The sequence below is a fragment of the Oncorhynchus mykiss genome, chromosome Y (genome assembly GCF_013265735.2).
Source record: "Oncorhynchus mykiss isolate Arlee chromosome Y, USDA_OmykA_1.1, whole genome shotgun sequence".
In the NCBI taxonomy this organism is placed as follows: domain Eukaryota; kingdom Metazoa; phylum Chordata; class Actinopteri; order Salmoniformes; family Salmonidae; genus Oncorhynchus; species Oncorhynchus mykiss.
The window spans coordinates 8,820,964-8,847,593 of NC_048593.1; the positions used below are offsets into that span (position 1 = coordinate 8,820,964).

Genomic DNA, 26,630 nt, shown 5'->3' on the forward strand with positions numbered 1-26,630 from the left:
AGGGTTCTCAGTAGAACCCTTCATAGAGGGTTCTAGGTAGAACCAAATACAAGGGGTTATATAAAGAACCCTACATAGAGGGTTCTAGGTAGAACTCTTGGCAAAAGGTTCTACCTAGCACCAAAAAGGGGACAAACCGAAGAACCCTGTATGGTTCTACTTAGCAAGTGTAGAGTATAGAGTATCTTTGATTCACAGCTGCTCTAGAGTGAAAGTTTAAAATGGCTGCCCATTAGCTCAGCGAAAATGCAATAAAACTAAATTGAGACCATTCAGGGGGCGCCAGGGGGATGTGACTAGATGCTTCCCCATCTCCTGCTTCCTTCTCCCGTTTCTCTCCCCCAGGGTACCAGGGCCGGGCGGTGCCAGACCACACGTGGCGCGATCCTCAGTTCACCCAGACGGAACGCTTAGTCACACATTTTCAGACGCTGAGAACACAGCCGGGGCAATAAGAACACCACCACATAGAAAAACACAAACACACACAACACACACACAATACAATACACCCACGTCTCCATTCAGGTAATGAGGGAAACTGTGGCGTTTTACAATATTTCGTTGGGGAAAGCTGATGCGTGTGTTCGATTGTGCAGTGCTATGGACAACCAAAGCCCTTGAGGGAGGAGAGAGAAAGCTTGTCACCATCACTGTACTGAACCGTGCTGAACCATACTGTGCTCCCAGTTCCAGCTGGTGCTGAAGGTTCAACTCTAAGGTAATCAACAGAGGTCTACCGCCATAGGCCAGTAACCACCAGGCAAGACACAAGCCCAGGAAGTGAGCTTTGTTTAAACCCCATAGACAGTGGGAGAGAACGTAAAAAAGGAAGCGCGACACATCCATTGAGATTTACTGAGATTTACTGAGATTTACTGAGATTTACTGCTTGTCTTTTAAAGCACAAAATGTTCCGTTGGTTGTGGCGTGTCCTGTATTCACAAAGTTACAATTCAGTCCAATGCAGTTAAAGATCAATTCTCCGACCTCACCAGAAGGAAACCAAAGATCATTTTACTCAAGTCATTTTAAAATACCATGTTCCCCTTGATAAAGACAAACTACACAGTAAAACATTTGTCACTTCTTGTTACTACTAAGCTGGTTTTGATTTCCCTTGTATGGGCCCGGGTTGGGATGTGTCCCAAATGGCAACCTATTCTCTATGTATTGATGCTGGATCTTAATTTGAGACAGTTTGCTACAAGCAGGAAAATAATCCTGCAGCAACAAGGAAATAATGAATGGAGATTTTTGGAGGGGTTACATACACAATTACATATACAATTTTCGTTACGCACAACAAAATGATGGTTCTAAGATAGAGGTTCTTTGGCTTGTAACCATAGCGGAACCCTTTTTGGTGCTATATACAACAGAACCCTTTTTTGAAGGTTCAATGAATAACCATGCTCATGAGGTTCTAAATGGAACCTGTAAGGTGCTACAAAGAACCCTTTCCTACAGTTCAATAAAGAACCATTTAAAAAGGTTCTATATAGAACCAAAAAAAGGATTAGAACCGTTTTTTTGATGGTTCTTTATAGAACCTTTGTGGAGAACGGTTCCATAAAGAACCCTTTTCAATCTGAAAGGATCTTTGTAGACCTTTCTGAAGAACCATACAGGTTTAAAACATATCATTTGGTCATCCATATTATATTGTTCAAATTCCATACAGTAAAGAAACATTGAGGAGCTGAAAGGGTTCTTTGAGTCATTATGGTGCAATAAAGAACCATCACCCTTCCCAAATAACCCTTGAGGAACTCTCATTTTTCAGTGTGTAGGGCAAAACAAGTCAGACATTTTCAAATCCTACATCTGTGGTGCACTGCTTTTGACCAGAGCACTATGAGCACATGTCAAAAAGTAGTGCACTACATCGAGAATAGGTTTCCATTTGGGACGCAAACCTTGGTCTCTTTATAACAGAAAGGCCCAGCCAAGTGTTGCTTAAACTGGCAGTACAAAGACTTCTGGTGGATGTCATTACTACACTCCCCAGGTGTACACTCATATTTTTCCTTATATCGCCTGCTGCCAAAGAGTTCATATTCAATGCAGACCAAATGTTTTCAATATATTCATTTCTATGGCCTTAACCAAGCCTTCATCAAACCACCATTGATCAATATGATGTTAGTGGGCCTTGGCATTAGCACTGCAGCTGAACTAATGGTGGGGATGTTCAATGGAGGCGTACTGTATGTATGGCTTTGCAGAGTCAGTAGTTGTGGATTCCTTCAGTGTACTATGAGAGGCCACTACTGTATCCTCAGGCAAGAGATGGCATGGACAAGCAGTGGTTTGGCTTAACCCAATAAAATAAATAAAAATATCAAAGATTATAGGATCGGTAGAGGAGAGAGAGAAACACACACACACACACACACACACACACACACACACACACACACAGACACACACACACTGACACACACACACTGACACACACACACACTTTACCAGGCACACAAACAGCAATGGCTGTATTTCATAGCCCTGGCGGAACATTCAGAGACGCCCCAATTACAGGTCCTATTTCTGAGGGAATGGCGGGATCTGGGGGAACCGTTTCTTTCTGCTGAACTAAGCATCACATATCCCATCAGACTGGTGTTTAACAGAGCACATACAGACAATAACAGTACTACACACACACACACAAACACACACACACACACACACACACACTGCCCTGTAGCCACCCTGTCAGCATCTCTGTGGGATACGGTGAAATACGATCTATACTCCCAGCCAGCCCTCAATGGAAAAACTGCTGCCTGTGTCCGTAAGTGATGGAGTAGCAGGACAAACACATCCAACGTGTTCAAGGTACGGCTGCAGGCCTGTGTATGTGAGAGGAGGGATGGAAGGAGAGCAAAAGTCCAAGTTCTAAAAAAGGGATCCAAATGAAAGACAAGATGATGTGTGTATATGGGCCTGTATCTGTAGTATCTCAAAATACAAGACTATATCAGTAGATCAAGCCATGCCCTGTACAGAATCCACCTTCCAGCCATTAACCAGTGCTGTTCCAGTTGTGCCCAGGTGGGGGCAGGAGAGGGTAGAACTGTATTCAACGTAATAAAGCATTTACAATGGGTTAGTAAATAGTTTATTCATCATTTATTGATCATTACTCCCACATTTGTAAATGCTAATAACCTAATTATGAACACATTTACCAACAACTTTTTAAAGTATTTAACAATGATTTATAAGATCATTCATAAGCTGTTTAATATAGGTCCTTATAAATCATTAAGTGTGGGCTATTAATAAATAATACATATTTTATGAATGTTTTGAGTGACCAGTGTAATTTCTCACAAAAAGATGGGCCATCCATCGGTATTGTATTCCAAAGCAGTCACACTGTTGAAATAGTGTGACGGTAACATCACAGCAGTGTTGAAGTGTACCTTCAGACACTCTATGCAGAGTAAAACAAAGTTCTTAGTCCAAAAATGCTAACAGAAGTGTTTGACTTACCAAAACCAAAGTGTGGATTGGAGTCACTCCTTAGAGCAGTTTAATCTCGGTTAACCAAGACAAAAATATTGCGTGGCGATTCTTATTGGCTGATTCACATTTTGAAATGGAGGTCCAGGTTAAAAGTAAACTTTTTCTAAAGTGTTTTTCTCCTCGTGTGTCAGATTGTGGGCAGCAGGGCCAAGAGAGCAGGAGGCGGGGCCAAGAAAGCAGGAGGCGGGGCCAACAAAGCAGGAGGTGGGGCCAAGAGAGCAGGAGGCGGGGCCAAGAGAGCAGGGTAGGACAATGGGAGGTCTTGGTCCACCTCTGCCTACCTGGTTGCCCGTCCCACATCAAAGCTCTTCACAGCATGATCCAAATCATTATTTACATAGCAAACCCAGAGCTGCTGCCCGACATACCCAGACCTCCACCAACACCAACCCAGAGCCCAACGCCTGCCTGGGCATTCTTCAACCTGGCCACACCAACCAAGCAACACACTGCACAGGTCAGCTCACTGCACTGCAAGGGCTATAAATCAACACACACAGAGGGAGAAACGCACAGACGAAGGGACACACAAACACACATACTGTACAGTACACCAATGTGGAGACAAATGGGCACAGAAGCTGTAACAGCAACACACACACACACACACACACACACACACACACACACACACACACACACACACACACACACACACACACACACACACACACACACAGAGAGACACTGTCACAGTAATATACAAATCGTTAGAGTTGCATTTACCCACATACACCGTCAAATGCACCTTCAGGCCCCCCCACCACACACACACACACACACACACACTTAAGACACACACACACACGTAAGACACACACACACACAGTTAAGACACACAAACATTTGTGACCATTTTCAGGAAACTACGTGTATGTCGCAAGTCATGACTTCACAGGAGAGCCAATTTAACGTACATTTTTTTTATCAAAATGCATTTTTAGGCAGAAAAGCCAACTGGAACATGTAAACTTTCATGTGCCTTAACAACTAACTTGTATGCCATATGTAAATACAAATACAATTGCTAAATTACGAGCATCGGTGGTTAAGCCACAGAAAAAGCTGTCAAGCCCTGACCTTAGTTATCTTTGTTTTCTTTATTATTTTGGTTAGGTCAGGGTGTGACGAGGGTGGTATGTGTGTTTTTGTCTTTTCTAGTTTTTTGGGGGGTTTTGGTATGTCTAGGTATATGTAGGTCTATGGTGGCCTGAATTGGTTCCCAATCAGAGGCAGCTGTTTATCGTTGTCTCTGATTGGGGATCCTATTTAGGTTGTACATTTCCCATTTTGGTTTGGTGGGTAATTGTCTGTGTAGTTGCATGTCAGCACTCGTTGTATTAGCGTCACGGTCGTTTTTGTTATTTGGTTAGTTTGTTTAGTGTTCTTCGTTAATTAAAGAAGATGTATTCATATCACGCTGTGCCTTGGTCTTGTAACTATGACGAACGTGACAAAAGCCAACAGCCTTCCCACTAGCCATGATTGGCTGAGATAATGAGTCGGCTGGACATGCCGAGAGAGGAGTTTGGATTGGTCTGCCATATACAGTTGAAGTTGGATGTTTACCTTAGCCAAATACATTTAAACTCAGTTTTTCATAATTCCTTTAATCCAAATAAAACTTCCCTGTCTTAGGTCAGCTAGGATCACCACTTTATTTTAAGAATGTGAAATGTCAGAATAATAGTAGAGAGAATTATTTATTTCAGGCTTTATTTCTTTCATCACATTCCCAGTGGGTCAGAAGTTTACATACACTCAATTAGTATTTGGTAGCATCGTCTTTAAATTGTTTAACTTGGGTCAAACATTTTGTGTAGCCTCCCACAAGCTTCCCACAATAAGTTGGGTGAATTTTGGCCCATTCCTCCTAACAGAGCTGGTGTAACTGTGTCAGGTTTGTAGGCCTCCTTGCTCGCACATGCTTTTTCAGTTCTTCCCACAAATTTTCTATGGGATTGTGGTCAGGGCTTTGTGATGGCCACTCCAATACCTTGACTTTATTGTTCTTAAACCATTTTGCCACAACTTTGGAAGTATGCTTGGGGTCATTGTCCATTTGGAAGACCCAAGCTTTAACTTCCTGACTGATGTCTTGAGATGTTGCTTCAATATTTCCACAGAATTTTGCCACCTCATGATGCCATCTATTTTGTGAAGTGCACCAATCCCTCCTGCAGCAAAGCACCCGCACAACGTGATGCTGCCACCCCCGTGCTTCACGGTTGGGATGGTGTTCTTCGGCTTGCAAGTCCCCCCCCTTTTTCCTCCAAACATAACAATGGTCATTATGGCCAAACAGTTCTATTTTTGTTTCATCAGACCAGAGGTAATTTCTCCAAAAAGTACGATCTTTGTCCCCATGTGCAGTTGCAACCGTAGTCTGGCTTTTTTATGGCGGTTTTGGAACAGTGGCTTCTTCCTTGCTGAAAGGCCTTTCAGGTTATGTCGATATAGGACTCGTTTTACTGTGGATATAGATACTTTTGTACCTGTTTCCTCCAGCATCTTCACAATGTCCTTTGCTCTTGTTCTGGGATTTATTTGCACTTTTCGCACCAAAGTACGTTCATCTCTAGGAGACAGAATGCGTCTCCTTCCTGAGCGTTATGACGGCTGAGTGGTCGCATGGTGTTTATACTTGCGTACTATTGCTTGTACAGATGAAAGTGGTACCTTCAGGCGTTTGGAAATTGATCCCAGGGATTAACCAGAGTTGTGGAGGTCTACAATATTTTTTCTGAGGTCTTGGCTGATTTCTTTTGATTTTCCCATGATGTCAAGCAAAGAGGCACTGAGTTTGAAGGTAGTCCTTGAACTACATCCACAGGTACACCTCCAATTGACTCAAATGATGTCAATTAACCTATCAGATATTTCTAAAGCCATGACATCATTTTCTGGAATTTTACAAGCTGTTTAAAGGCACAGTCAACTTAACTTACTGGCTCGTTAGCTAACATTACGTGACGTGTGTGATCTTACACGTTGTTTACCTAGCTAGGTTAATTGTTTACCTAGCTAGCTACTTGTCTTAAGCTAAAGTGTACAACACCGGTTGAATATGGCCGGTGTCAGTAAACGTCAGCAAAAAAGAGTAATGAAATGAGATGGGTGGGGCTAAAGCTTAAGAGGGTGTGAACGATGCTAAATGGGTGTCGACAAAGATACCAAAACATTCATAGACCGTTTTCTAAAAAGTGAGTTTACAAGTTTATCAACTTCCAAAGCATAATTACTTTCCCATTGTTCCTTAAACATGCAGTGTATGATATACCATTTTGTAGCTCTGAGTCTCTACTTGTACCCAATGTAAAAACAATTATAATAATTCAAATGTTGCTACAAAAGACCGAATCCAGGTGGTGAGTCACATTTATACACATACACAGTATCCCCTCCAGACAGTGGCTGGTTCTCAGAGCTCAGTGAAGCTACCGAAAGCCACAGATGAGTGTATCACCTCACTTATCCACAAGACCCCCTCTCACCCTCCCCACACCCCCTCCCTAACTGCCTCACCCCCTTCTGCTCCTGTCGTGCTTCTGGATACGCTTTGGGTCCTCTCTCTCCTCCCCCTCTCCTCTTTGGGTACCATCCACTCCCTTCCGCCACTCTTTCTCTACCCTTTCTCCTCCCCCCTCCCCTTTTCTTGGGAGAGAGTCACCTCCACTGCACAGGATTATGGATGGATTTTTTCCAGTCCGCCTCTCTGACTATGACGTTGGCCAGGAGCACTGGGGGAAGGTGGTGCAGAGGTGCACATTGGGAATGTTTGGCTTGGCCATTTGCTGAAAGCCGCAAAATAAGTGCTGAGGGCACACTTCTACTTGTGGGCCTGCTCCGATCATTAAGGGGGTTGAGAGAGGGGGTTGAGGGAGGGGGTGAGGGGGGTTGAGTTGAAACCCAGACATCTGCCATGAATTAAGGAAATTCTCCCGGTGATCCAGGGGAGAAACTTGTCTGTCTGGGGCTAGACGACTGAACTGTGTTAAACTCAATATAAGATCATATAATAACTCATTAAGAGCTAGCAGCTAGTGTGTTCTCTACAGACTAGTTCTAATGACCTTTACCATCTCAGCCACCATCACTGTGGTCTTTGGTCCTGCTCTACAGACTAGTTCTAATGACCTTTACCATCTCAGCCACCATCACTGTGGTCTTTGGTCCTGCTCTACAGACTAGTTCTAATGACCTTTACCATCTCAGCCACCATCACTGTGGTCTTTGGTCCTCCTCTACAGACTAGTTCTAATGACCTTTACCATCTCAGCCACCATCACTGTGGTCTTTGGTCCTCCTCTACAGACTAGTTCTAATGACCTTTACCATCTCAGCCACCATCACTGTGGTCTTTGGTCCTGCTCTACAGACTAGTTCTAATGACCTTTACCATCTCTGCCACCATCACTGTGGTTTTTGGTCCTGCTCTACAGACTAGTTCTAATGACCTTTACCATCTCAGCCACCATCACTGTGGTCTTTGGTCCTGCTCTACAGACTAGTTCTAATGACCTTGGTGAGCGATGCCATTTGACATCCGTTTAGGTGGCTAACTGTTTCAAAGCACAAGAAGAAAATAAACTTTTACAGGTATTTTTTTTTACAAGTTCCTGAAAGTAAAACAAAGTTAGCCAACATGTCAGCTACAGTTAAGAGTTATGACTTCAGCTTCACGACTGAGAGTCCGCTGTTACAGTGGCTCTGCTATAAGGGCTAGCAATAGAGAAACAATCAAACGGGAGCCTCGTGGAGCCCTGATGGAGCCCTGGTTACATCACCGATCCCCACACTGCAGGACATAGAAAAAGGAGTTCAAAGTCTGGGCATCTGCACCTGTGTGAGGAACTCCTAACTGACCCCACTGGAAAAAGGGATGGGGTGAGTTGCATGCACACCAAGTGGAATAACATATGTATGTTGTATAGTTCATTTCATGACGCTTGTTGACCTTCGGGACGAGAACCGGAGCCGGACCATCTATCACTGACAAAATTTCTTGATAGGAATTCTGCTAACTCACCTGTCAGTTGTCAGTCTCTGTAGAGGGAGTACCTGGAACTGCAATTACCTTGATCCCCACATCTCTATTTCTATCTGTGTTTTGTTTACCTGACGAGAGGCTATGAAATGCAGGACGGGCAAAAAGAAAGTGAAGAATGTGAAAAAGAGGAAACAGGACATGGGAAACTCCTTATAGCTCTGTAATAATCTGAAATGAATCCTCTTAACGAGCATCATGGGTTCCTGTGGTTTACTGCTTTTTCCTGGCTCACAGCACTGCTGCCACAGGAGCCCTACACCTCACCCCTGTCTGTCCCTGGCCCTACCCCATTCACTTCACCTGTCTCCCTCACAGGAGCCCTATACCTCACCCTTGTCTGTCCCTGGCCCTACCCCATTCACTTCACCTGTCTCCCTCACAGGAGTCCTATACCTCACCCTTGTCTGTCCCTGTTTATACCTCCATCCCCCTACTGTCTCACCCCAACCCTAACCCTTGTTTCTACCTTCCTGCTGCCTCTGTTGACTCCTTTGTGCCGCCATTCCTGCAGCCTACCTCTCCTTCTACCTCCGCCCTCCCCTGTCTTTCCCTCAACCCTCCCTCTATCTTTACCGACCCCTTGTCTTTTCCTCTCCTCTCCTCTCCTGCTCTACCTCCCCCTTAGTACTCCTCCCCCTGTCCAGCCACCCCCATCCTGGGACAACCTATCAGCAGCACCATGGAAACCTCTGGATGATGTCACGCAATATGGCCACCATTCAAAGGCTGACATCAGTGTAGAGACCTCCCCCTACCTCCCCCTTAGTACTCCTCATTCTTTCCAGGTCCTGGACCAAAAACCCATCACATTCTTACCTATAGTGGCTAGCCCTCTCTTTCTCCACCTCGGTCTCTCTTGACCTCTGTATCCTGGTCTCACTCTCCTTTTCGCTCACTCTCTCTCTGCACCTCTGTGTCTCTCTTTCTCTCTATCATTCTCTCCGTCACCCTCCCCTTTTCTATATCTCTGTATTCATTCTCTTTGTCTATATTGCCCTTTTTCTGGAGGATCAATATGTTACTTATTGCCAAAATAGACAGTTGTTGAGAGAGTAAACGGTTCCCCATTAGTTCTGACTGAACTTTCACAAAGTATAACTTCCAAACGAGAAAATCCCTAAATCACCATCAGACACAGACAAATTCAATTTGTGTCTGCCAACAGTCCTGTGCCAGAGGCAATGGATACCCAGACATTGCCCCATCCATCCATCCACCCCTCTCTCCCTCAGTTTCTCTCTCCTTCTCTCTCTTCCTCTGCCCACATCTTTTCCACCCTCTTCTGTCCTCTCCTTCTTTCTGCCCCCCCCCAACCTTTTCTCTCTTTTCTCACTCTTATCTCCGCCTCTCTCAACGTCCCTCCCTCCCTCCTTCCTCCCCTACCTCACTACCTGTCTATGTCCCAGTACCGTAGAGAAGACCGAGAGCTTACAGGCTGGATCACATCTGTCCTGTCTGTATTGGCTCTCTCTCTCTCGCTCCTCTGTGGCCACAGCCATTCATTTCACATAATGTTGTTTCCTGTCTACCTGCCTGGCTGCCAGGGGATGGGCCTTATTATCCCAGGTTTATCTTGGCACAGACAATGGGAAACGACAGCGTTTAAGATCAGGGGACACGGTCTGCCGACGCCCTCTAAGAGTGTCTCTTTCTCTCTCACGCACACAGACACACAAGTGCACACACACACAAACATGCATAAAACAGACACACGCACGTGCACACGCAAATTATAAAAAATGAATTCTGGTGAATTACTCTTCCTGCCGAGCGAATGATAATTGCATAAAGGTTGAATAAATATAACACGGCCACGACTACAGTACTCTATAACTAGAGAGCCAGATACTGCATCACACTGGCGCTGTAAACGATGTCCTGCAATGTCATCGTAAACAGTACAACTAGCAAACCCATAGTACTACTAGCAAAGAAAAACGTCAAATGTGTTTTCCTTTGTTTTCCTGCTCGCCCACCTCTAAGCTGTAGCCTCTGGCAGTCCATCAGACTCAAGTCAAGTAAGGGAACAGGGAGTGTGGGAGAGAACGGGGAGAGAGAATAAGTCAAGGAGAGAAAGGGGAGAGTGGTAAGCACCATATACCCTATAACTATGCAATGACTCTATAGCTAGATACTGTATCACATTGGCGTTGTAAATGATGCCATGCAGTATCCTCGTAAGCGGTACTACTAGCAAACCCATACACTCACAGAAATGCCACAGTCACACACGGTACGGTACTTAAACATCATATAAGCACCCGCTCTCAAACCACAACATGTCAATGTCAACAACCTAACCACGAACCTCTCCAACATAGCTGCCACTTTACAGCGGCCTCCTTGGGAAGCCTCACAGGCAGACAACAACATTATTGTTCATAATAATTCCTCTATTCACACACCGCAGGTAGGGGTTAGATGGAGACTCTCTCGTCGCTCTTTCTGGCTCTCTTTTTATTTCCACCTCTTTCTCTTTCTCTCTCTCTCTCTCTCTCTCTCTCTCTTTTTTTATTTCCACCTCTTTCTCTTTCTCTCTCTCTTTTTATTTCCACCTCTTTCTCTTTCTCTCTCTCTCTCTCTCTTTTTATTTCCACCTCTTTCTCTCTCTTTCTGATGTTTTATTGCTTCTCTCTCACGGTAAATTGATCTCTTTCTAAATCCCTAGCGTCAGAAATCGTGACAGAAGCCTATTTCGGGAAACTTTCTGGCGATATTCAAGGAAATGCTGAGAGCCAGACTTCTCTTTTTTACGTTTTTATATTCCAATCCAACTCCCTACCCTCTGTCCGACCCCCCCCCCCCCCCCCCCCCCCCCCCCCCCCTCACCCCCCACAACTCTCCCAACTCTCCCTTTCTCTCTGTCTTTTTTTCTCCTTACAAGATTGTATTTACATTTGAGTCATTTAGCAGACGCTCTTATCCAGAGCGTTCGTTTTAAGATCTCTCGGTGAAACAGCCACATTTCACAGTCGTAGTAAGTACATTTTTACTCAAGATGTTGAACTGGAAATGTTCAGGAATCTGACCAATTCAATGGCCCTGCCACTGAAATCAAAATGTGTTTTCCTTTGTTTTCCTGCTCACCCACCTCTAAGCTGTAGCCTCAGGCAGTCCATCAGACTCAAGTCAAGTAAGGGAACAGGGATTGTGGGAGAGAACGGGGAGAGAGAATAAGTCAAGGAGAGAAAGGGGAGAGGGGGAAGCATCATTTGGAAACTATGTGGCATATTTTCCATTTTCTGTGAGTGCTAGAAGCCTGTGCCGTCTCCGAACTGGTCTGGCAGACACACAGCATCGGGAGGGAAAGTTTGAAACATCTTTCACAAAATGTCCGCCTGTTCTGTTACCAAGTTAAGGGTCAGGCTGTTGTTGTGGGTTTCACACACACACACACACACACACACACACACACGTTCTCTCTGTCTAAAAACAGACCAGGCTGGGTCTTTGTGACTTTACGACCAAGTTTTAATGTTACGTGCACAAGTACAGTGAAATGCCTTTCTCGTCAGCTCTAACCCCAACAAGTAATAAATAACAATGTAATACAACAAAAATAACAAGGTAGAACAAAAACACAAAATAAGAAACAAGAAGAACACGATCAAGTAGGTCAGCATACTATATACAAGGTCGGTTCCAGCAGCATATTTACAATGTGCAGGGATACTGGATTGATAGAGGTAGATATGTATTGGGGTAAGTGATACAGTATCGAGCTATAGAGTCATTGCATAGTTATAGCGCACTACTGTCACGATTCATTTCTGTTTGAGCTTCTGCTTGTCAACAGGAAGAAGGAGTACGGATAAATGATCTGATTTGACAAATGGCGGACAGGGGGAGGGCCTTGTATGCTTGCTTGTGGATAGAATAACAGTAGTCTAGGACTTTATCGCTCCTGGTGGCGATGGAGACGTGTTGATGGAAGTTGGGCATCACGTGTCAAAATGACGCGGGATTAACATCTCCGACAACCAGAAAAGCAGCCTCTGGATGTATGTTTTCCTGCTTGGTTATAGCCTCGTACAAGTTTGTTAAGTGCCAGCTTGTTATTTTCTTGTCCTGAGATGGAATGTACACAACAGTCAAGATAACAGTTGAAAAGCATAGACCGCAGGTTAACAAAAAGCATACACCAAAATGATTATCCCTATATAACTATTCATCAATCAAATACGTGAAGTATCTTTGGACTATATGAAGTGGCTCTTAGAAGTTGTTTACCGAGGCAGCCCAATCTGTATCTTTTGCACAAGTATTGGACTAAAATCTGATCTGATTGGTCAAAAGACCAATTAGTGGAAAAACAGATCAGAATTGGGCAGTAAGTGTAAACACAGACAATCCCATATGAGCTGTTTTATGCCACATCCTCATATCCCTCGTTCCATGCCAAGCCCAGAGGAATCCAGAAGGAGTGACTTCGTAGTTGTCCTCCAGAGAGAGCAGTGGAGGTCAGAGGTGAGTTGGAACAGCATCAGTCCCGTCAGTCAGAGCTCCCGAGTGGGGCAGCGGTCTAATGCACTGCGTCTCAGTGCTAGAGGCGTCACGACAAAACCCTGGTTTGATACCGGGCTGTATCACAACCAACCGCGATCAGGAGTCCCATAGGGCAGCACACAATTCATCCGGGTTAGTGGAGGGTCTGGACGGGGTAGGCCGACATTGTAAAATAAGAATTTGTTCTTAACTGGCTTGCCTAGTTAAATAAAGGTTAAATAAATAAATAAAATAGAAAGTCAGACTGTTTTTAATTATTATGGAGCGCTTCGCCCCTAATCCTCTTTATACAAGCACATGGATTAACCAAGCACTGTGACAGTAGAAAGACTGTGGGGTGTGTGTTTGATTTCAATTTGGAAGGGTATGGGTGTGTGTGTGTGCGTGTGTGTGTGTGTGTGTGTGCGTGTGTGTGTGTGTGCGTGTGTGTGTGTGTGCGTGTGTGTGTGTGTGTGTGTGTGTGTGTGTGCGCATTTTTTTTTGTCCTTTTCACAGGCCTTAGTTTCAGAAATAACAAAAGCACTGCTGACATTAGCAATAAGCAACAGTTGGATCCCTTCCTTCGCCACTTCTTTATAAAACAAATGAACAATCAAATATTCAAAAAGAACACTCCACTTCATTTTTATCTCTCTCCCATCTCCTTTCTCCATCTCTGGCAAAAGCTGCAGTGTTTCATACTGTGATTCTTGTTAGGTCTCTCCAGCTTTGATAACCCCAGGGTCTGGCTGTCACTTATCTCCAAATCATCAACCTCTCTCTCATCTCCAACCACAAAGCATAGCTTAAAGAACGAGGGAAGGAGGAAGGGAGGAAGAGGGGAGGTGAACCAAATCTCCACTATCTGACTGCTAACGCCTCCCTTAGTGTACACAAAGATGTGGCAGTGAGTTTAGATGGAGAGAAATTAAGAGAGAGAGATAGAGAGAAGGGGGGGGGGGGGCAGTTGCTCAGACTACATACACGCTATACACAGCTGTGTAGTTCCAGGCAGGTGTTCACAGCAACACTGCACATAATACCTCATCTATATCTTCACAATAATAACACAATCCAGAATGAAACTACAGACTAAAAACCTCCTAGCATTTCAACTGGCAGAGATGACGATCTCCAACTGGCAGAGACGCAGATCTCCTCACGCCTACTTAAGGCTTATAGATCACAAGTCAATCAATATCCCCGTCAATCAATAGGACTAAGGCGAAGGGCCATTTGGAGAAGATAGCATAAGGCCTACCTCAAAGACTTCTTCATCGAGTATTCTAGTTCCGAAGACCACAATTCCTTTGGTGTCGATGATGGGGTGTGGGCTCCTGGACAGTTTCTGCGTGGTCTTCTTTTTACAGTCCAGGATGATGGTGATGCTCTGTTTGTGAACGCTGATGGCCACTCGGTGCCACCTGGGAAGAGGGACAGAAGGTTAGCTCTCTCTCACTCTCTCTCTCTCTCTCACGTTTCACTACAGTTCTACCTACTTTGAGATGGACAAAGGGTTGACTCACACACACCCGTTTACCTACGATACAGTTGCTGGCTGTAGGACTTGTGACATGCTGCTATTATAACCATACAGAGGTATAAGGACGTTTTGGTCAAGGATATGGATGGGTTTAAATGCCTACACATCCGAGGGCACTGAGGCACCCAACGCTCAGATACTGTTCATCTGAGGAGGTTGTGTTTTAATCCTAATCCAAACCACCTAGGTTGACCGGCTAGATAATGAATGACGTGTTACACAGACAGACAACAGACCAGGATAATGAACATGTGTGACCGAGCACCTGCACTAAATCCTAACCTAAATCCTAACTAACTAAATCCCCACAAAGGTTCAACCGCCAGACTCGTCAAAGCCAGGCCGACACACACCTGCGCTCTGATTACAGAGAAGCAAGCAAGCAGCTAAACTGAGAGCACATCACATGTGTTTGTTACAGTGGTCCTCTGTAGCTCCGTTGGTAGAGCATGGCGCTTGCAACGCAAGGATCGTGGGTTCAATTCCAGGGACCTACTGTATGTGAAAATGTATGCACATGTGACTGTGAGTCGCTTCGGATAACAGTGTCTGCTAAACGGTGTGAATCTTATTATTATATCATATAATAACAGGGTGATATAATCCAGCTGTCTCAAGTTGGCTGGATGTCCTTTGGCTGGTGGACCATTCTTGATACACACAGAAAACTGTTGAGTGTGGAAAAACCAAGCAGCGTTGCAGTTCTTGACACAAACCGGTGCGCCTGGCACCTACTACCACAACCCCGTTCAAAGGCATGTCAATCTTTTGTCTTGCCCATTCACCCTCTGAAAGCTACACATACAGTACACAATCCATGACTCAATTGTCTAGAGGCTTCATCTACACTGATTGAAGTGGATTTAATAAGTGACATCAATAAGGGATTATAGCTTCCAGCTGGATTCCACTGTTCAGTCTATGTCATGAAAAGAGCAGGTAGGTGTTCATAATGTTTTGTACACTCAGTGTATGTGTACACGACCACTCAAATGTGATTGGATTTGATTTAGGCACAGTAATAAAGTATGCAGCAGGCCTACTATGGTTTATTTTATTGTATGGTATGGTATCAGACAAGGTTAACCTGCCTGCTGTTGGCCAGGTTGAGTCCTCTGAAGAGGGGATAGTTTGACTATGAAGTAATACTATGTGTGGAATGAGGTGAGCCTACTTTCCGTCGGCTAGGTTGTGTCCTACGAAGGGGGTGGGGGTGGGGTGGGGGGGGGGTACTTTCATATAGAGTGCTAAACAGTACAGTAGAACTTTAGGGTATTATATGTCAAAATATTAGACAGGTGAACATACTAATACTGATGTAATACGTACTTTCCGTCAGCCAGGTTGAGTCCTCTGAAGAGAGGGTAGTCCTCTGGGCTGGGTTTGCCTGTGTGGTCCTCATACAGGAAGACAGGGGAGCGTCCCACCTCTACCCCCAGCTGCTGGATGCCCTGCTCGTTATACACAGACAAGAGGAAGGACTGGGAGCCCTTCTTAGGCTTCACCGTAGCCAGGATGGAGAAGTCCTCAGGGAACACGTCAGCTGGGGAGGGGGGGGGAGAGAGAGAGAGAGAGAGAGAGAGAGCGAGAGAGGGAGGGAGGGAGGGAGGGAGGGAGAGCGAGAAGGAGGTTATAATACACCAGTTCGTGTAACATGCTAAAAATGGAGAGACAGAGGACCACACTCCTGCCTGGGTTTCATGAAAAGCCTTGTTTTCAAGAGAGCAACTCTAAGTCAAATCCAAATGTACAGTCCATCAATAAAATGGTGTGCTGCACTGAAACTGTAATATGGTAAACCTTCAAAGGCACACAGTCCAGAAATGGCAATGTACTGAACCAGACAGAGGAAACAGGGGAGGATGATGAACACGGGACAGAGGAGACGACAAAGTCTTGGACAGAGGAGACCGGGGAGACATCGTAACAACGTCTTGGAGCATCTAAAGCAAACAAGAGCTCTCTCCAACCCTCCACCACTGCCCAGAGTACTGAACAGATACACCACAGAGATGGGAGAGAGAGAGAGAGAGAGAGAGAGAGGGAGGGAGAGAGAGAGAGAGAGAGAGAGAGAGAGAGAGAGAGAGAGAGAGAGAGAGAGAGAGAGAGAGAGAGAGAGAGAGAGAGAGAGAGAGAGAGAGAGAGAGAGAGAGAGAGAGAGAGAGAGAGAGAGAGAGAGAGAGAGAGAGAGAGAGAGAGAGAGAGAGAGAGAGAGATAAAGAGAGAGAGAGAGAGAGGGGACAGGAAGGAGTACACGGTAATGAGAAGAGCATATGGTCCCTGGGTGGCTGTCGAAAACACTTTCCCACTTTCCCAAACCCCTCTCCTCCTCTCCAAGACCTGATCCATACACCAGACATACCGACTGAGACGGGGCGCAAGAGGGACTAAAGGAGTACTTACAGTACAACAAAACACATGGGATAAACAAAAGTGAAAAAAAGGGGAGGGGGGGGACTCTCACCCTCTTGAGGAGCACCCGCCTCCCACTTACCTTCATCCCTCCCTCCATCACCCCATCTGCACGCCTAGTTTAACCCCTCCCTCCATTTTGTGAACGCCAGCCACATCTGTGAGACACATGGCCCGAGAGCAAGGCCTTGTGGGACAATCTCAGCCCACCAACAAGGGGGGGGGGGGGTGCTTGCTTGCTTGCTTGCTTGCTTGCTTGCTTGCTTGCTTGCTTGCTGTGGGGCCCTCACATACACACTCATGTTTAGTTCAGTCACCGCTCATCGCTCCCACGACTAGAGAGCTGCTTTTGTTTGAAGGGGAAATGAGAGAAGCAGACTGCATGATTAACCATCATGACTGAATGAAGTCTTAGGATGTCAGCTGTTTTAGCAGAGCGGGTTTCTAACTACCAAAGCAGAATCTGAGAGTGGAGCGACATTTAAGGAGTAGGAGTACTACTAAACTAGCATATTTTTTGGGGGGGGGATATATTTGCTCATTTAGACTGAAGCTGAGGTTAGTAAATTCTGCAGTTGAGAAGTAAAATAGTCCTATAGAGTTGGACACATCTCTCCATTTATTTTCTAAGCTGACACTTTAAGGAACTCCAGACTAATAGCTCCTAGTCTGGGAAGGGAAGATCTTTCCAGAACATTTGGACCAGACAGTAAAAGAGAAGCTAGAACCGGGGCTGTGGTTGCTGTGGTTTTGTAGCACCTCACAGGCCCTAACCCCCTCCCCTAGTAATGGAACCCAGGCTGTGGTCACCGTGGAAACTCAGCATTAAAGTGTCTCTGAGACAGACAGCCAATCAGAGGGCTTTGGAGGATAAGGCGCCGTGACTTCGGAGCAGTGGGTAGGTTCTGGAGCTTGAGGTTAGGAAGGAGCAGAAAGTCACTGGAGAGAGCGAGAGAGAGAGAGAGAGAAGGGGGGGGGGCGAGGAAAGAGAGGAGTGGAAGGAGCTCTAGTCACTGATGGAAAAGTCTGGTTCTCATCATTTTCTCTTTTCTCCACTTTCTCTCTCTCCTTGTCGTCTGTCAATCTCTCTCGTTCGAGTTCTATCTGTTTCTCTTCCTCCCTCAGTAAAGACAGAAAGACAGGCGTATAATATCTTAATGCGGTGTCCACGCGCCTTGGCGGTGCATTCCAGAGGAATTCTCTTGGGCTCAGAGGGAGAGTTCGCAGCTTCCGCTTGAGTTTGAGTGGCAGACGCTTTGAGAGCCAAGCAGAGCAGAGCACGACACGAGAAGAAGAAGAGAGATAGGCAGGTGAGAGCAGGCTACAGTAAGAGTTGCCAACTTGCCACTGGTGCATTCCTGTACCACTTAGCTCAGCTGCAGAGAACTAGAAGAGAGGGGAGGAGGAAGAGAGCAGCACAGGGTGCGGCAACATTGGGAGCGCTCGCTCATGAGCGGAACGATGAGACGTCCATTGACATCATTCAGCAGACGCTCTTATCCAGAGCGACTTACAGGAGAAATCCGGGTTAAGTGCCTTGCTCAACGGCACACAGACAGATGTTTTAACCGGTAGGCTACATGCCGCGCAGAGTGACAGAAATAGTTTTAGGGTGACAAAAAAAGATGAGAAAGAGAATGAGGGAGACAGAGAGAATGTAGAAGGCTGGGTTGACTCATTCCTTATTAACACAAAAACACAGAATTCTTTATTTTCCGAAAGGGCACTGTTACACGACGGGGGCTGCAGTCACTGCAGTTGGCTCTCAGCTCTGCTGTGTTTATGAACCGTCTCCTCTCCTCCTTAACACTAGGGACCTTTCACCCGGCTGTTACCGTGGGGACTGACATGGCTTCAGAGCACTTTCACCATGAGAGGGATCCAACTAGCGGCAGGAGGAGGAGAGGAAAAGGAGGAAGGAAAGTGGAAGAGAGAGAGAAAGGGAGAACATTTTCATATGTCCGAGCCAATTCTCCTGTCTCTCTTTGGCTGTTAATAGACATGGTTATTACAGGCTCCTGTGTTCAGGAGGAACGTCCTCCTTCCTGACCCCCTGACGCCCACACTGGGCCACCATGGGACTGGATGACCCCTACTGCAGACTGTACGCATAGGTGTGTGTGTGTCTGTTTAACTGTCCTTCTGGGTACCAGACATTTTGCCAGTCACCACAAGGAAAAATTCTATTTTAGGCTTAGGGGTTAGGTTTAGGGTTAGGGGTTACAGTTAGGAGTTAGGGTTAGGTATAGATTTAGGGTTAGGGGTTAAGGTTAGGCTTAGGCTTAGGGTTAAGGTTATGGTTAATGGTTAGGTTAAGGTTCAGGTTAGGGTTAGATTTAGGGTTGAGGGAAAATAGGATTTAGGATGGGAATCAATTCTTTGGTCCACACAAGGATGGCAATACAAAACTGTGTGTGTGCGCGTGTGTGTGAGAAAGAGAGAAAGAGAAAAAGAGGGAGAGACTAGAACTACTGGCAATGATTTACTATAAAGCAAATGATTGGTTCCCAAATGCTGTCTAAAATTGGGTATTTTTCCACACCATGAGGATAACTGGTGCCAGGCCTGTCAGTAAGTGTGTGTGAACGTGTCTGAGAGAGAGGAGGGTGGTGGTGGGAATGGTAAAAGTAGCAGCAGCCGCAGTACTGGAGCCGGTGGCAAACAGGCTGGTTTACCCTGGCAGCGCCACCTACCTACAGCGTCAGACAGGAAAAATCTGGAAAAGTCTGGGAATGCCAGACCTCAAAGACAGAAGCTCTCTGAGATTACTCCCTGACCCCCCTCCCCAAACAGCAAATCAGATGACTCCCAGACACCCCTACCAGCCAATCAGGCGCTGTGGATGACTTACATCCTGTTTCAGCATACAATCAGTGTGATGGGTAATTAGTAGAGTAAATGTATAAGTAACAGTAAAATGTCAGTAAAATAACATTACATTTGAGCAATTCCTCCACTTAGGACAGTTTAATTGGTGCATAGCCTGATTATAATTAGGCCATACTGGCACAGATCAGCTGGATAAGTGCTGTAACTAATAGCTGTGTTCAGTAGTTACTGGTTAAAGAGGGGAGATCAGTTTGGTTTGCCACTGTGTCTCCGGTTTCGCTGTGCTGGCATACCTCTGTGTTTAACTCCACACATCTGCTCTGCACTCATTCCCCTTTCCATCTCAGTTTTTTCACCCTTCCCCCAAACCGTACAGCACTTCTAAAAAAACACTCAAAGCTCAGACCCAGGGGGCGGAATGAGGGAGCCTGGGCAGTGATTAGCTCTGCCAGCTGTCAGTTAGTGTGCTCTGCGTCCAGGTAGGTCAGCTTGTAAAAGTGAGATAATGAGTCTACCTTTCAGCACTGGCTTCAAAAGACCCCTCTTCAACATGAAACGAGCAACACTACACATGGATTGACTAAGGGAATGTACATAATCGAAGAGGATGATGTGTGTGTGTGTGTGTGTGTGTGTGTGTGTGTGTGAGAGTGAGAGAGAGAGAGAGAGAGAGAGAGAGAGAGAGAGCGAGAGAGAGCGAGAGAGAGAGAGAGAGAGAGAGAGAGAGAGAGAGAGAGAGAGAGGAGAAGTAGGTAGGTAGGTAGGTAGGTAGGTAGGTAGGTAGGTAGGTAGGTAGGTAGGTAGGTAGGTAGGTAGGTAGGTAGGTAGGTCGGTCCAGTTGAAAGATTAGACGGTAACGAGCAGCAAGTCACCTCTAAAAAGCAAAGGTAGGACATCCGTATTAATCAATCGGACTCTCGTCAGACAGACAGAAAGACTGACATCAGTGTTGCGGAATCATGACGTGGCTTTCCTCAGCTTGTCCATGAGCCATTGCATCTTCTCTTTAAGGCGAACGGCTATCACTGCTTTCTCTTTGGGTGTGGGGGGCTACTCATTGTTTCTCCTCCAAACCGGGGAGTGTGAGTAGTGAAGAAGGTAGGAAGAAGAAGAGAAAGAGGAGAGGGAAGAATTGAGAGGAGACCACCCAGCTACTACAGCCCCGACCATGTGCAGGGATCCCAAGACATAGCCAGCCACTGTGCGATAAATGTCACTGTGTGGGAGTGGTGGTTGGACTACATCACTCTTTCCTTACAGTTTGTAGCCCACTGATGTTGCCAATTGCTCACTCTGGCTAACCCTACTGAGTGTGAGAGAGAGACACCTACAGATAGGGTTGCAAAGTGAGGGTATATTAGGGGAGAGTGGGGTAAGTTGAGCCACCCTTGTTTCTAGGGAAACCATACACAAAATGTATCATTTGACCAAATATTTAGGTAAAGGTCAAAAAAAAAGTCTGTGAAGAAAGAAACCACATGGAAACAGTGGTAAGCAAGTTAGATTAAAAGAAAACGTATTTTCACCAATAAATTAATTTATTGTGTTAGATGTTTGTATCTAAACCAAAGCAGATCATGTAAAAATTGTTCTATGCATCAGTTGGGGACTCTATAAGCTTCAGTATGAGGGCATAAAACTAGCATGAAAGTGCATCCTTGTAGCTGTGTGGGATAATATAGTGAAAATGTTGACCTTGGGGTAAGTTTAACCAATGTCCATGCAGTAATTTGAGACAACGGTTGGAACAATGGCAAGTTCAAGTTACGCAAATTGAAGTGTTTCGCTGGGATCAACGCCTTATCGCTGGGGTATGAGGATGACAACAGGGCGCTGCCTATGTTCAAAGTGTTTTAAAAAGTACAAAGTGTTTGTTAGGTATTAAGCCTGTGTTTACACGATGCTTAAATGATTAAAACACACACAAAAGCTACTGTGATTGTGTTGAATTGTGTTTGGGAAATAAAGATGAACGTGTTATTAAAAAAGGGAGTGGTAATATTTCATTCAGTACAGAAATGTGTACCCTGTCCAGCCGCTCAACTTACCCCATACCCCGGGGTAAGCCGTGCCAAGAGACCACTTTTTGGGGGGACAAACCATGTTTTCAAAACTGTAATGTACACATGAATTCAAAGTGGCCATAGATTACCTTTTAATCACCAAAATGTTGAAGAATCCAGGAACGTTCGGGAAAATGACTGGTAGTCTGACCAGTAGAGGTATGTACATGTTGAGAAAGCCAACTGTCCTGTTGGTCTGTTCTTTCAGACTATTTACAATCCCCCCGATGAGAAGATGGGAAATCGCCACAGTACAGAAGCTCTCTGTTTCAGCCTCTCCGACTGCTAATAATGAATCACTTCTTCCACGTGTTTACTTAATTATAGCATGTCTACACTCGTTATTTTCCAGCTCACAGCTCACCATCGTAAAATGTGGGTATGAGACAACATGTTCCCTAATCAAAAGGTGTTGTTGATTACATGATTTGGATGATCTGTAATGATCAGTCAGCATGTGCACGTGTGTGTGTGTGTGTGTGTGTGTGTGTGTGTGTGTGTGTGTGTGTGTGTGTGTGTGTGTGTGTGTGCGCACGGGTGTTTGGGGTGACGTTGCAGGATGTCACAGTCACAATAAATCAGGCTTAGAGCCAAAGCCAAAGCTTAGTAGTATAAAGAGAAGGAACTGGACCAAATTATGTCACTCCTGCCTTTTGGAAGATATATATATATATGAAAGAGAGAGAGATAATATATATATATATATATATATATATATATATATATATATATATATATATATATATATATATATATATATATATATATACATACACACACACACAGTTGAAGTCAGAAGTTTACATACACCTGAGCCAAATACATTTAAACTCAGTTTTTCACTATTTCTGACTAGCAAAATTCCTGTCTTAGGTCAGTTAGGATCACCACTTTAGTTGAAGAATGTGAAATGTCAGAATAATAGTAGAGAGAATGATTTATTTCAGCTTTGATGTCTTTCATTACACTCCCAGTGGGTCAGAAGTTTACATACACTCAATTAGTGTTTTGTAGCATTGCCTTTCAATTGTTTGACTTCAATGAAACATTTCGGGTAACCTTCCACAAGCTTCCCACAATAAGTTGGGTGAATTTTGGCCCATTCCTCCTAACAGAGCTGATGTAACTGAGTCAGGTTTGTAGGCCTCCTACTCGCACACACTTTTTCAGTTCTGCCCACAAATTTTCAATAGGATTGAGGTCAGGGCTTGTGATGGCCACTCCAATACCTTGACTTTGTTGTCCTTAAGCCATTTTGCCACAACTTTGGAAGTATGTTTGGGGTCATTGTCCATTTGGAAGACCCGTTTGCGACCAAGCTTTAACTTCCTGACTTATGTCTTGAGATGCTGCTTCAATATATCCACATAATTTTCCTACCTCATGATGCCATCTACTGTATGTGCCATCCATTTTGTGAAGTGCACCAGTCCCTCCTGCAACAAAGCACCCCTAGAACATGATGCTGCCACCACCGTGCTTCACGGTTGGGATGGTGTTCTTTGGCTTGCAAGCCTCGCCCCTTTTACTCCAAACATAACGATGGTCATTATGGCCAAAAGGTTATACTTTTGTTTCATCAGACCAGAGGACATTTCTCCAAAAAGTACGATCTTTGTCCCCATGTGCAGTTGCAAACTATAGTCTATTTTTTTATGGTGGTTTTAGAGCAGTGACTTCTTCCTTGCTGAGCAGCTTTTCAGGTTATACTGATATAGGACTCGTTTTACTGTGAATATAGATGCTTTTGTACCGGTTTCCTCCAGCATCTTCACAAGGTCATTTGCTCTTGTTCTGGGATTGATTTGCACTTTTCACACCAAAGTACTTTAATCTCTAGGAGACAGAACGCGTCTTCTTCCTGTGCGGTATGACAGCTGCGTGGTCCCATGGTGTTTATACTTGCGTACTATTGTTTGTACAGATGAATGTGGTACCTTCAGGCGTTTGGAAATTGCTCCCAAGGATGAACCAGACTACAGATCTACCATTTTTTCTGAGGTCTTGACTGGTTTCTTTTGATTTTCCCATGTCATGCAAAGAGGCACTGAGTTTGAAGGCATTTCTTGAAAAACATCCACAGGTACACCTCCAATTGACTCAAATTATGTCAATCAGAAGCTTCTAAAGCCATGACATCATTTTCTAGAATTTTCCAACCTGTTTAAAGGCACAGTCAACTTAGTGTACGTAACCTTCTGACCCACTTGAACTGTGATACAGTGAGTTATAACTGAAATAATCTGTCTGTAAACAATTGTTGGAAAAATTACCTGTGTCATGCATAAAGTAGATGTCCTAACCGACTTGCCAAAACTATAGTTTGTTTACAAGAAATTTGTGGAGTGGTTGAAAAATGAGTTTTAATGACTCCAACCTAAGTGAATGTAAACTTCCGACTTCAACTGTATATACAGTGCCTTGCGAAAGTATTCGGCCCCCTTGAACTTTGCGACCTTTTGCCACATTTCAGGCTTCAAACATAAAGATATAAAACTGTATTTTTTTGTGAAGAATCAACAACGAGTGGGACACAATCATGAAGTGGAACGACATTTATTGGATATTTCAAACTTTTTTAACAAATCAAAAACTGAAAAATTGGGCGTGCAAAATTATTCAGCCCCCTTAAGTTAATACTTTGTAGCGCCACCTTTTGCTGCGATTACAGCTGTAAGTCGCTTGGGGTATGTCTCTATCAGTTTTGCACATCGAGAGACTGACATTTTTTCCCATTCCTCCTTGCAAAACAGCTCGAGCTCAGTGAGGTTGGATGGAGAGCATTTGTGAACAGCAGTTTTCAGTTCTTTCCACAGATTCTCGATTGGATTCAGGTTTGGACTTTGACTTGGCCATTCTAACACCTGGATATGTTTATTTTTGAACCATTCCATTGTAGATTTTGCTTTATGTTTTGGGTCATTGTCTTGTTGGAAGACAAATCTCCGTCCCAGTCTCAGGTCTTTTGCAGACTCCATCAGGTTCTCTTCCAGAATGGTCCTGTATTTGTCTCCATCCATCTTCCCATCAATTTTAACCATCTTCCCTGTCCCTGCTGAAGAAAAGCAGGCCCAAACCATGATGCTGCCACCACCATGTTTGACAGTGGGGATGGTGTGTTCAGCTGTGTTGCTTTTACGCCAAACATAACGTTTTGCATTGTTGCCAAAAAGTTCAATTTTGGTTTCATCTGACCAGAGCACCTTCTTCCACATGTTTGGTGTGTCTCCCAGGTGGCTTGTGGCAAACTTTAAACAACACTTTTTATGAATATCTTTAAGAAATGGCTTTCTTCTTGCCACTCTTCCATAAAGGCCAGATTTGTGCAATATACGACTGATTGTTGTCCTATGGACAGAGTCTCCCACCTCAGCTGTAGATCTCTGCAGTTCATCCAGAGTGATCATGGGCCTCTTGGCTGCATCTCTGATCAGTCTTCTCCTTGTATGAGCTGAAAGTTTAGAGGGAAGGCCAGGTCTTGGTAGATTTGCAGTGGTCTGATACTCCTTCCATTTCAATATTATCACTTGCACAGTGCTCCTTGGGATGTTTAAAGCTTGGGAAATCTTTTTGTATCCAAATCCGGCTTTAAACTTCTTCACAACAGTATCTCGGACCTGCCTGGTGTGTTCCTTGTTCTTCATGATGCTCTCTGCGCTTTTGACGGCCCTCTGAGACTATCACAGTGCAGGTGCATTTATACGGAGACTTGATTACACACAGGTGGATTGTATTTATCATCATTAGTCATTTAGGTCAACATTGGATCATTCAGAGATCCTCACTGAACTTCTGGAGAGAGTTTGCTGCACTGAAAGTAAAGGGGCTGAATAATTTTGCACGCCCAATTGTTCAGTTTTTGATTTGTTAAAAAAGTTTGAAATATCCAATAAATGTCGTTCCACTTCATGATTGTGTCCCACTTGTTGTTGATTCTTCACAAAAAAAAACAGTTTTATATCTTTATGTTTGAAGCCTGAAATGTGGCAAAAGGTCGCAAAGTTCAAGGGGGCCGAATACTTTCGCAAGGCACTGTATATATATATAAATCAAATCAAATCGAATTTTATTGGTCACATACACATGGTTAGCAGATGTTAGTGTGAGTGTAGCGAAATGCTGGTGCTTCTAGTTCCGACAATGCAGTAATATCTAACAAGTAATCTAACAAATTCACAACGACTACCTTATACACACAAATGTAAAGGATGAGTAAGAATATGTACATATAAATAGGCAAGATGCAGTAGATGATATAGAACAGCATATACATACAGTGGGGCAAAAAAGTATTTAGTCAGCCACGAATTGTGCAAGTTCTCCCACTTAAAAAGATGAGAGAGGCCTGTAATTTTCATCATAGGTACACTTCAACTATGACAGACAAAATGAGGGGAAAAAATCACATTGTAGGATTTTTTATGAATTTATTTGCAAATTATGGTGGAAAATAAGTATTTGGTCACCTACAAACAAGCAAGATTTCTGGCTCTCACAGACCTGTAACTTCTTCTTTAAGAGGCTCCTCTGTCCTCCACTCGTTCGTTACCTGTATTAATGGCACCTGTTTGAATTTGTTATCAGTATAAAAGACACCTGTCCACAACCTCAAACAGTCACACTCCAAACTCCACTATGGCCAAGACCAAAGAGCTGTCAAAGGACACCAGAAACAAAATTGTAGACCTGCACCAGGCTGGGAAGGCTGAATCTG

The 26,630-nt window shown here is 44.5% G+C and overlaps 1 protein-coding gene across 5 annotated transcripts in view; it reads right to left on the reverse strand.

Annotated features, from left to right (window-relative positions):
* LOC110509310 (collagen alpha-1(XI) chain) overlaps positions 1 to 26,630 on the reverse strand; it is a 128,385-nt gene that overhangs the window by 59,861 nt on the left and 41,894 nt on the right. For all 5 annotated transcript variants that reach the window (XM_036967666.1, XM_036967665.1, XM_036967664.1 and 2 more), the window contains exons 3-4: positions 15,942 to 16,155; positions 14,331 to 14,493 (exon numbers count right to left, since the gene is read on the reverse strand). In XM_036967666.1, the coding sequence (XP_036823561.1) occupies positions 14,331 to 14,493; positions 15,942 to 16,155 (377 nt within the window). The remainder of the gene's footprint in view (positions 1 to 14,330; positions 14,494 to 15,941; positions 16,156 to 26,630) is intronic.